At 41.3% G+C, this 12,481-nt stretch overlaps 1 protein-coding gene across 1 annotated transcript; it reads left to right on the top strand.

Annotated features, from left to right (window-relative positions):
- Window positions 1-3,242: 3,242 nt before the first annotated feature.
- LOC147631329 (pentatricopeptide repeat-containing protein At5g27110-like) lies at window positions 3,243-10,121 on the top strand. The gene is made up of 2 exons (XM_086809718.1): window positions 3,243-3,381; window positions 3,474-10,121. Exon 2 carries the CDS (start codon window positions 4,134-4,136, stop codon window positions 6,981-6,983), a length of 2,850 nt encoding a protein of 949 aa, XP_086665844.1. The 5' UTR covers window positions 3,243-3,381; window positions 3,474-4,133; the 3' UTR covers window positions 6,984-10,121.
- Window positions 10,122-12,481: the final 2,360 nt, after the last annotated feature.

Raw genomic sequence — 12,481 nt, 5'->3', positions numbered from 1 at the left:
TTGGCTCCTACGAGTAGTGAAGTAGCTACTATCATGCCGGGTCAAGGGGATGATTTTCATGTAGGTCATAGAGATATTTAAATAATGTCTCGCACAGGTGCTATGAAAAGAATATCTAACCTGCATCGAGGAGAGGATGGTTGGTATGTTGGAATTCCACTCCATGGTAGGAATAGACAAGGTTAAAATGAGGAGACAAAGACTGTAACTCAACGGTAATATTATGCATATAGATTACAAAAATAAGTGAAGATAAAAATTCTTACCTTCTACGCGGTGGTTGACTTTTATAATAGTACATTGTTGATACATATAGCAGCATGGAAGAATCAAGATTAGTATGGATACACAATAACCATAAAGCAATGCATGCTGAAGTATACCGAGGGCTTGCAGATATGTTTAATCTCTGTGTGATGGGATCAATAGAGTCTCTGGGGGAATTGCTAGATGTAGGATAGTTCTACCATCTACATATACTGGGGGCCTTGATATATGTATCAAGATTTAATGGAAATTGTTAGGAAGATGGGTAAAGCCTGACCTCTTTATTACCTTTACTTGCAATCCAAAGTGGGATGAAATAAGTAATGCTTTATTTCCGGTTCAGGCAGCCCAAGATTGACCTGACTTGACGGCACGGGGCTTCTATGAGAAGCATAAGGATATGTTGCGCTTATTGGTGAAAAAAACATTATTTGGAAGGGTAGTGGGACTTGTTTTTGTTATTGAATTTCAAAAAAGAGGCTTGCCACATGCATATATATTATTGATATTGGAGGGTACATGTAAACCTACTGAGATTGCTCACTATGATAAGTTGGTATGTGTTGAACTTATAGATAAGGCGATGTTTCCCGAGTTGCACAAGATATTATAATGTTGATAGATCATGTGGGGAATATGCACTCTCCTTGCATGGTTAACGAGAGTTGCAAACATCATTATCCTTGCAAGTTTTCTGAGACTACTATTTTGATGACAATGGGTATCCAACTTACATGCGAGATGATGGTAGTTTCATCCAAGTAAAGGATCGTAGGGTGGATAATCAATGGGTCATTCCATATAACCCCTTTCTCTCTATGAGATACAAAGCCATATTAACATAGAAGTATGCTCTACCATTACAGCAGTGAAATATTTATATAAGTATGTATATAAGGGATATAATAGAGCTACTATAGAGTTGCAAGATAGACATGGGATTATTGATGAGATTAGTCAATATTTGGATGCACAGTACGTGTCTGCATCAGAGGCAAGTTGGTGCTTATACCAATATGATTTGCATGATGAAAAGCCAAATATACAAAGGTTGCATATTCATCTTCCCTTACAAAATCATGTTATATTCAAAGACAATGATGATTTGTGCGATGTAATTAGTTGTGATAGAAACCAAAGAACTACTCTCACTAAATGGTTTAGAGCTAATCAATTGCATGCAGATGCAAATAGCTTGCTATATGTTGATTTCCCTTGCAAGTGGGTGTGGAATACAGCTCTTTGATCATGGACTAAAAGAAAAAGGAAAAATATGATTGGACGTATGTATAATGTTAGTCTGAGTGCAGGTGAGCAATACTATCTATGCATGCTACTCACAGTGTGTAAAGGCTGCAAATCTTTTGAGGAAGTATAATAGTGGAATGGGAAGTTATATCCCTATTTTAGGGTTGCATGTGAAGCGAGAGAAATGCTGGAGAGTGATGATGTGTGGTATATGTGTCTTCAACAAGATGCATCATTTCAGAAAACAGGATTCCAGTTGCATTAGCCTTTTGTCATCATTCTGGTTTTTTATCTCCCAAACAGGTTTGGGTCAAATCTTGTGCCAAACTTTCTGATGATTTTTTCTATGGCTTGCAGAGAAGGTGTGTTGACTTTGGTGTTCATCACAATATATAGCTAAGAATCAAGCTCTGTTACACATGCAAGACCTCTTACAACAGTATGGAAAACGTCTACATGATTTGAAGGGTTGCCTCTTCCTGATAGATCAACTATTGCTACTGTCAACAATGGGTTGTTGATGGAAGAGATAATGTTTGATGGTATTCAATAGGCTGATTTGGCTCTTTCCATGGAAAGGAGTCTTAATAGTTGTCAATTAAGAGAATTTCATACCATCCTGAGGCCATTAATTTGAATAATGGTGGTATTTTTTTCCTCGATGGACCAAGTGGCTCAAGCAAAACATATATTTATAATGCCTTGCTATCTTGATTACATGGAGAGAATCAATCTGACACATTTTCTTGAAATAGAAAATATCTTTATATTTTGGAACCTAGATTATTGCTAGGTGTGTATGGTCCAGACATTTGCAAACGAGAGCTTTGGGCTCCTTGGAATTTACAATCTAAGATTGCGGATCAGCTTTATGTACATGTAATGTTTGTAGACTATGAAAAGCCTAATAAGTTAGATTTTCGGTGCATAGGCACTCGATATTACAGAATTTTTTGATTTGCCATTTACAAGCCTGTTCAAACACCATTCGTCTCAAATGTTGATCCACTGAATGAGTTTTGTAAGGTTCTATCTTTCAGTTTTTTTATTCTTTAAAATTATATCTTGCAATAGCCAATGGTATTGTCTTATATATATTTTTTGGATAGATGGCGGTGAGGAGTATAGGCTTCCAAGGAGAGATAATCCAGTCGCTCGTCGAAGATTGTTTTAATGGTTTGCTTACGTGTGCTTGGTTGTCACCACTACACTGGGTTGGAATGCTAGATACATATGTATGCCAAGTCTGGTGCTTATTCAAAGAAAAGTAAGTGTTTTAGGAGCTCTGATATTGTGGCAAGCATGGTGTGGATATATATATTTAGGTTGTCAAGTTGACAACCATGAGGCCCAAAGTGGGCTTCAAATATAAGGCCTTTTTCTTGTCTTCCCATGAGGACGAGAATACTCTTGCCCGTCATCAGAGACGGATCATGCCACTAGTGTTTATAATTTGCTACATCTTGTTTAGCTGAGTTGTTATGGATGGGCTCATCATCTCTTCTCTTCTCTATATTATCTTAAGGTCTCTATATTATCTTAAGGAAGAGTTTCACAAAGCTGCCACGTGGCAAGAATTTGGAGGTTCCGGAAGAGGAATAGGAGGTTTGAGTAGAATTTGATTTTGAAAGGCTCAAAAGATGTGCGAATCACGGTTCCGAACTAGTTAGGATTAAGATCCTCTGGTAGACATTTGAGGGGTTTTTCAAAACCACACCTTACATTTACTCAGCTCTTGTAAGGTAGGTTTGTAACCAAATGGCTCTACAAAGGTGACCAATTGAGTCCTTTCACGCCAGCAATAGCCTATTATGGCTCGACGCCGCCCATAAGAGCCTGTCATTCTTGCGCGATTTGGAGTAGAAGGTAACTTTTTCCATGCTGAGAAGATTATGGTTCAAGTATTAGTGCTAATCTGCCTTGTGAAAGGGTTGATCACATCCATTAATGATTGCCAGATATGAAAGAAACAGAGTGGTCGTACAATTATCAGCTGCGCTTACTTGTGTCGGCATGGCTTAGTGTTGATAAAACATCAAGAAGGGACTGCTTTGGGAACGCATGGCAAGCAGAAGGACTCTGTTTTTTGTTCATTGATTGGGTAAATCTGTGTTTAGTTGGCAGTTGAAGGAAGGGTTTTGCACTTAGTTGCTTGGAAATCATGGCGTCATTACCGTTAACGATCCATCTAGGAGCTCAATGTTTTTGTATATCACATTGGTGGCATAATAATTTGGGTACCTTCCACTAGTACGAAATGTTCATGAATACCCTTGTGCCCTTAATTACTAGATTTTGTGTTTCCTAAGCTCCTGAACTGGCCATTAGCTCGCAAGTGTGAGAAAGGTTTTGGTTTGATTTTATGATGAGAAGCAAAGGTTGTATATTAACAGCTAAGGCTGATCAGTCAAGGTCTTTGATGTGGAGAGTGTTAACTGCTCGAAGTAATTACTATGTACTTTTAGATGAGCCATACTCGTCCATATGTACAAATTCTATATTGCGTTATCTCTCATGTTGTTGTCACCCCGACGACCTATGGCCCACATGAGTGTGATATGATCTGCTACATGTGCACCATTTGGTTTTGTCAAACGTAATCGAGAAGCGCTTCCTTGATGCCTGTATCAAAAGACACTATCTATGGCCTTTTGCAAGGGTGCATCCACAAGAAGGATCTCACAGGTGGTAGGCATGTTCACTCCCTCATGATCAGCAGTGGACTTGGTCACGTGAACATTTTGAGTGATCACCTTATCAGGCTGTTTGCCTTTTGTGAGAATTTGTTGGAGGCAAACTTAGTGTTCTGCAACATCGCTAAACCAAGTGTTTTTTCATGGGAGGCCATCATTTCTGCACATATCTCTTTGGGACAAAGGGACACAGCCCTTACTTTGTATCATGCCATGCAGATAGCAGGAGTCGATCCAAACAGATGCATATTCCTTGCCATGCTTAAAGCATGTGGTGGTAATGGGAAAGGTGTAATGCAAGGCAGGCTCATCCATGAGGAGATCATCAGAAGTGGGATTGATTCAGATAAGGCTGTGATGAACAGCTTAATTGACATGTATGCCAAATTGGGTAGTTTAGATGAAGCTCGGAAACTATTTGATGAGCTGCCAAATCGAGATGTGGTTTCATTTGGTGCAATGATTGCGGGATACACACTTCATGGACATGGTTCTCTTGCTCTTGAAATGTTTGAAAAGCTGCAGCAGCAGGGTGAAAGACCAGACAAGGTCACATTTTTGACCACCTTAAAAGCATGTAGCAGTGAAGCCGCCATACAACAGGGAAGGTTGATCCATGATGAAATTATCACAAGGGGACTTCAATCAGATGTAGTTATTGGAAGCAGTCTTTTAGACATGTATGCAAAATGTGGGAGTCTTGAGGAGGCCCGGAAAGTATTTGATGTGCAGCTGAATCGAAACATAGTGTCGTGGAGTGCTATGATTGCAGGGTATGCCCAACATGGGCATGGAGTTGCTGCTCTTAATCTGTATGAAAGCATGCTTCTGAGTGGTCTGAGGGCAGATAAGGTTACATTTCTTTGTACCTTGAAAGCATGTGGATGCATAGGAGCCATAGATGAGGGCAGATTGATACATGACCAAATCATGAGAAATGGGTATATTTCAGATGCAGTTATTGGGAGTTCTCTCATTGATATGTATGCAAATTGTGGGGGTTTGGATGAGGCTCGCAAAGTATTCGACAGCTTAACGGGTCAAGATGTAGTGACGTGGAGTTCCTTGATTGCAGCATACACTCAACATGGCCATAGTGATGTTGCTCTTAAGCTTTTCCAAGAGATGCAGGAAGGTGGCAGGAGACCAAACAATGCCACGTTTGCAAGTATTCTCAAGGCATGTGGTAGCTTGGGAGATATAGCCCAGGGTCGGTTGATATATGATCAGACTATCAGAAATGGATTGGATTTAGACGTTATTGTAGGTAGCACTGTTGTTGACATGTACTCAAAATGTGGGAGCCTTCAAGAGGCCCAGAGAGTGTTCGATATCTTGCCGAACCTGGATGTGATCTCATGGGGTTCTATGATTGCTGGGTATGTTCAGCATGGGTATGGTCTTCCAGCTTTGTTATTGTTTGAGAAACTGCAAAAGAAGGGCATAAAATCAAGCAACATCATATTTTCATCTGTTTTGAAAGCATGTGCAAGAGCAGGAGCTTTAGAAGAGGGCCAGCTGATTTATGATCAGATTGTTAAGAATAACCTTGACTTGGATGTTGTTATAGGCAACACGCTTGTCGATATGTATTCGAGCTGTGAAAGCTTGGAAGAGGCACGCAAGGTCTTTGATCAGGTCTTATATCCGGACATGGTATCATGGAATGCAATGATTGCGGGATATGCCCGACATAGACATGCCCCATCTGCACTGGAACTCTTTGATAGAATGCAAAAGCAGGGAATGAATCCAGACAAAGTCACATTCTCGTGTGTTTTGAAAGCATGCGGTGGTATAGGAGCCTTAACAACAGGAAGGCACATTCACAATCAAATACTCAGAAACGAGCTGGAATCAGATGTGGTTGTTGGGACCACTATTGTTGACATGTATGCCACATGTGGCAGGTTAGAGGAGGCCCGCAAAGTGTTTGAGACTCTGCCAAATAGAAACTCAGTGTCTTGGTGCGTTTTGATTGCAGGCTATGCCCATCATAACAAGTGGAGGCTTGCAGCAGATTGCATTCACGAGATGCAATGCCAGGGCCTTAAGCCAGATGAAAGGATCCACACGATCATGCTTGCTGCCTGCAGTCACTTAGGAGAAGTAGAGGAAGGCCATTGGTACTACAAATCTATGAAACAAGATCATGTCTCCATGCCCAGCATAGAGCACTTGAACTGTATGATTGACCTTTTTGGTCGGACTGGACAACTATGTGAGGCTGCTGAGCTGCTAAAAACCATGCCAAGCTCACCTGATACTGCAGGCTGGATGTCACTGCTGACCGCCTGTAAGAAGTTTAACAATGCAGAGGTAGGTGGTCATTGTTTCAATCAAATTATTCACTTGGATCCCAATTTGCCTGCTGCATATGTGTTTATGTCAAACATCTATGCTGATGCAGACATGTCAGAGAAGGCATGCAAGGTACAAGAAATGAAAAGGTTTGCAAACGCTTGGAAGAGGCCCGGAAAGGCTTGTATTGAGGTTAGCAATGAAGTGCATGAATTAGTTGTGGGAGACAGAACCTATACGCCTGACAGTGAGGTCTCGGTTAAAGTTGAAAGACTGAGGAGGCTGATGGAGCATGGTGGGTACATGCCAAACTTGGACGTGGTGCTAGAGCCCAGTTTAAAGGAAATCAACAAAGACCCTTTTTCTGGGCATTATGGTCTCCTTCAAGGGCACATCTGTGAGCTGGAGAGACATGGGTACAACTATGACGAGTATGGTCTCAAGTTGATCCCAAGCAGCAGTGCCTTAATATGACGGTCCATTCTTTCCCAATGCAACTTTTTTTATCTCCATTAGGAGACTTTCAGATGATTACATGTTTGAAGAAGGTAGATGGAGGCTCTTATGGTGGGCCTTTCATTGTTGGGATGGTCAACTTAACAGTTGTAATATCTCTATCTATGACCTACTACCCCTCCAAAATACCGAGCGTGTACTTACAGTTGAACTGCTCAGTAGTTGAACAATAGTACATGAGTTTCTACAAGGACTTCCTGGTATTTGCATTCAAGGGTTAATTTTGATGTTGGGATCCTTGTTCTCCCTCTAAGCTATGAGAATTTTCATAGAAAGCTTAATGTATCGTTACACAGAAAAGTTGTTGGTGGAACATGAGATAATCAGCAGGTATATACGGTATGCATAATTTATTCTATGTGAAGGCAGTGGAGCATGCTGTTTTCACATGTCTGGCAGTTGGAGACTGAGAGGCGGGCTGAGACACGGGAGCACTAGGTGTGTGTGGTATGCCCTAGGTGAAGACTGTGGAGCATCTTGTCCTTACAAGATAGTAAAGAGGCTTGTAAGACTCAGTTTCTAGGTCGAGAGGACAGAATGAAATGACCAGCTGAGGGGGCTTGTATGTGTGTAGCAACGTTGAATCCATAGAGGACCTAGGACGTGGCCAAAGTATAAACTACCTTGTGAAGCATGCTGAAAGACAGGTTCTGAAGCATTGATGGTATCCAAACAAAGAGGGGAAGGAGAGCTGCTGAGTGCCAAGAGAGGGGTTAAAAGTGGGCAATTTGGAACATCAAACTTCTGGTTACCAAGTTAAGAGATGTGTCCAGCTTTTTATAGAAGCATTTGATACCTGAGCATATGATGAGACTAGTGCGGCAGCTAATGTGTGAACAAAGAGATATGCTCAGATTCATTTCAGAGGTAGTGATGGTGAATGATGCAGTTGCCTGCATGGGCATTGTGCAGAGATGGCCATTGGGCGAGGATCTGCTTATCAGAAGGAAGATGGTCACTAAAGTAAGGTAGTGTGGTTGTAGATTCGGCTGGTATGAGAGGGGATCTCCAGAGTGGGGTTTGTGTTGTACTATTGGCTCTTTCCAGGTGGAGATTGCCATGAGAGCTGGCGTTGGATTAGAGATGCATAGGGTTGCCCAAACCATATTGAGGTGTGAAATGTGGGGTACCTGCAGTTGTAGTAGGCAAAGAGAGAAATCCTAGGGAAAGCTTTGTTGTTGCCTGGCTGACAGCATCATCACCATAAGCGGTACATCCAGCTATGTATAAAAGTATCTTCCATCTGAGCAAACAAGATGACGGATGTGTCCCCAAGAAGTCAGACCCATGATAGATGATGCAGCTTCCAGTGAGAGTTGTACTCCAAGGTTTTGGTGCAGCAGCATTTCTGAGCATGTGTAGATCCTGGGAAGCTTGTGTTTGATGGCTGTAGGCCCAACTAACATACAAGCTGCCAAAATGACCAGATAAGCATCTGTAGATGCTGTGGGAAGAGGGCCAGCTGCTGTGCTTTGAACATATGATGCTCTTTTACTGCATATCCAGAATGTTGTAGAAGCCACTGAGAATACATGTTGGGCTATGTCCAGACCAGTGTGCTCAGAGCTCGTGATGGGAATACATGCTAGGACATAGTTGGGTGTTCTCAGTAGGCATCATGGCATGCCAATTAATACCCTGGTTGTGGGCATGTTGAGATACCTGCAGGTTACCATGTTGAACTGAGAACTATGAGACCAGCCAAGTGGGTAGCTGGTGACGAAGGATATATGTAAACAGCTGCATGAGCTGTGTAGAGGATGTTGTCATCAATAGAGATGACAGAATGATCAGATTCTTCCATGTTGGAATTTGGTTGCATGCTGCTTTTGAACCATAACTATCAGAGTGAGAACACCATCTAGTATTGGCATAGCAGACCTAGCATGAAGATTGGCTTTGCTCTGAACAGAGTAGCACACTGAATAGGGCATCTTCAGTACTGAATAAGGTATCTTCAATGTGGGAGATGTATGTGGTGTGTATGATTTCCCATGAAAAGTGGACATGAGCAAACTCAGCATGTATGGTCTGAGCTGCATGCTGGAGAGTATGCCGATTGGGTTTAACTGGAAACCCTCATCTGAAAGATGATGAAAGTTATCACAAAAAGAAAATTTTGGTGCATACCTTGCTGGGTTATGGAACTTCCTGATGGCATCTATGGGATGTTAAACACTTCCTTGCTGGCTTCTATCACCCAGTTGTCATTTTCAAGGTGTTGCTCACATGTTGGGAGCATGGCATGTATGCAGATGGCATGGCCATGACCTGGAATAGCTGCCATATTTTTTGAACATCCTGTCTTAAGGTAACCATGCCTGGGTAGTATGGCATCATCTTGATCACCACCATTGAGGGCTGGAGCACATCGCATACTTGCAAGTTATCTCATTGCATGTTTGGAACATAGTTTTCATGCCTTACAGGATATGCATCCTGGAAATTCATGGCATGATCAGTATACTCAGGGAACTGCCCCACTATGGGCTGAGTGAGAAGGGAGACACACACACACACACACACACTCTCTTTTTTTTGGGGGGGTAAAAACCAGTCCTCTATTACCAAGAAACAATATACATGGAGAGGATGTACTTCAGAGAGAAGTCATCCAAAGAAGAAAGCTAAAACAGTAGTCTCTACATGACTATCGACAGTTGGAGGCTATTGACATCCCACAGTTTGAAAGTCGTCTACTTCCAGAGAAGGCTGTTGAAACATAGCATGGTTCCTAGCCTTCCAAATAGTCCAAAGTGCCCAATATCTCATCCAAATGATGAAAGTGTCATATCCAGCCATGCAAGATGGCTGAACACCAAAAATTCAGAAGGGTTTTCCTCCTTTGAACGAAGGAAAACGTCCTTGGAGGTTGTGAGTCAGTGTTCGCAAGAAATTTCTGGATTTAGTGCTATGCCAAAGAAGACAAGGAACAGGCTCTGCATGTCGTCCACATCTACAACATCTATCATTGGAGATATGTTGTCCACATCTACAACACACACACACACACACACAAACTATTTCCAGTTGTTTTTTTTTTTCATTTTTACTTATACCTCCTTATATTTAAGCACACACATACTATTAGACAAATTGGTTTTGAAAAACCTCGATGAAAGTGTTTTGTTCAATCAAGCTTTTAAAATCATGTCCTTGATGCACTACAACTAGCTTGTGTTAGGACAAGCCCTTACTCTTTTACCAATGTAAACACAATCAATGTTCATGGTCAGCAATTTATAATCCTTGACAATCCTGCAACATATGGCATGTAATAAATAAGATGTGCAGCATAAGGATGGGCACGGTGGATTCCAAAGAGGGTATCCAAGGGCCACACAACATCAGCACCCATAAGGTGCCACAAAACATGGTTTTCTCCTAAAATAATGCGAGCCAATCAAAGGTTATCATTGGGAACAAAGTCATCTTCTCCTTCCACTCCCCGTTGACTTGGACAGTAGGCCACAATTGTTGTTTAAAAGTTATATTTAAAGATTCACTTGTTGCTTTATTGCTCATGTTTGCATGAGAATGACCATGAGCTAGAGTATCTTAATCCTCTAGCCTGAGAGCAACCTTTGGAGTCTTTAGCCCTACATTTAGCATTTTATAAGCTCCTATCATACCAGGTTGCCCCACGAGGTGCATGATGCTTCAGCCACCTGGCATAGAATGCTTAAGCCTAACTTCCATTAGTAATTGCAATGCCATCCTTTGTGATGATAAATTGCACTATGTCATTGTCTCTTTGAAATTTGACGAGTGGACCATATTACATATACAACATTGCCATGTCATTGCATGTTTGCAAAGGCAATTTAACAAGCCACACGCATTCTTGCATGTACAACCTTAATAATCATGTAAGTCTCAAATGGCTTGTGCTCTCTCTCTCTCTCTCCCTCTCTCTCTCTCTCTCTCTCTCTCTCACACACACACACACACCACACACACACACACACACACACATCTAATTCATATGTATACTCATTTTAAAATCATTCCTTTAAAGGTAGATTTGATAAAAATTGAAAGCTATTCCTCAATTTCGAGTGCCCTTTGGATATCATGAGGACATGAAGGACCTACCTAATGAGGCGCTCCAAATGCTTCACAAATACATGGAACAAGAAATCAATATTTGGATGCTTGTACATGTGTGTAAGGTATAGAGTTGTGTCCACTAACACATCATTGAGCTCCAGTACTACACATGACATGGTCTATCTTTTTAAGCTCCATGAAAGGTTCTAATTTCTACAACAAAGTTTTTGCAAATGCATACACAAGACCAACTCATAAGCTATATCCTTCTACCCAAGAATGCAGTCCATTGGGCTGCACTTGCAGGCATCCTACTTGGCAAGGTACCAATCCTATACAAAAGCTATCTCCTAACCATCTTGACATATTTGGCCACCATCTAGTGTCTAAACTAGGAAGTGCTAGTAGGTGCATGGGTGCTCACAAAACAAGAATGACTACTCCCTCATATAAGGGGCGTTACAAAATAGAGCACATCCATCACCCGTAGTGATAACACGAGTGAAGTGTTGATCAAATGCTTTCCAACACCCCCCCTCAATGATCCACCTAAAACCTATATGATTTGATCACATGACTGGTCTTCTTGCAATAGAAACACTTTGCCTTCTTCTTCTCAAAAGAATTAGATTATCGGAGCCCCTTCCTTTGCCTTTAATTGCATTTGTGAAGAATAAAACACCCTTTCCTTTGCCTTTATTTGCATTTGTGAAGAATAAAACGTCATCACCATATCTGGTTTTAAAACACTTCTCTTCCTCCACTTGTATTACGTTGAACACCACAAAAGCAAGACCTGGGTTACACATGCGTGTTTAATGAGGTCACCAACAAACTATCATACGTCGGGGACAAAACTTTGATGCACTTATGCCATTTCTTCACTGTCTTGGTGATCCCCACCGCCACTCTGATCTCACTAATTATTTATTTGTGATATGAACTACTATGCTACTTCTCCTTCTAGAATGCTTTTACTGCATGCTAATTCTCAAGTTTTTGTATCTTTGTCCGATTCCTAGTCTCATACTGGTTCTTAAGAACTTACCACATGCTTCAGAATTAACGTCATCACTAAATTAGTGACGCTAGTGATGATGGCATATAACATATCTGCAGTCATTCACCTCCATGCCACATCAAGAGAAGGATCTAGTGGTATGGTTTCTAATGGATCAACTGCATTCGGAGTAGGACCCAACTTTGCATCTACAATTTTTCAAACTCATATGAATCAAGAATTGACCTAATCTTGAACTTTCAAAGAGTGTAATTTGTCCAATCCCTAGTCGGCAAAGAGGGCGACGACGACGGAGAGGCTATGTTCACCATGACTTGGAAAAAAATTTGGTCATTCTTGAAGATCTAGGAGGTTCATGTATCTCCAAATTAGAAGGGAATCCAGG

This window comes from Cibotium barometz, chromosome 15, assembly GCF_041138505.1.
Source record: "Cibotium barometz isolate CiBa-2024 chromosome 15, ASM4113850v1, whole genome shotgun sequence".
NCBI lineage: Eukaryota > Viridiplantae > Streptophyta > Polypodiopsida > Cyatheales > Cibotiaceae > Cibotium > Cibotium barometz.
Note: the sequence above shows the minus strand (reverse complement) of the source record. Positions and strands in the feature narration are given on the sequence as shown.

Coding starts and splice junctions, on each gene's coding strand:
- LOC147631329 (XM_086809718.1), top strand. CDS start 4,134: ATGCCTGTATCAAAAGACACTATCTATGGCCTTTTGCAAGGGTGCATC.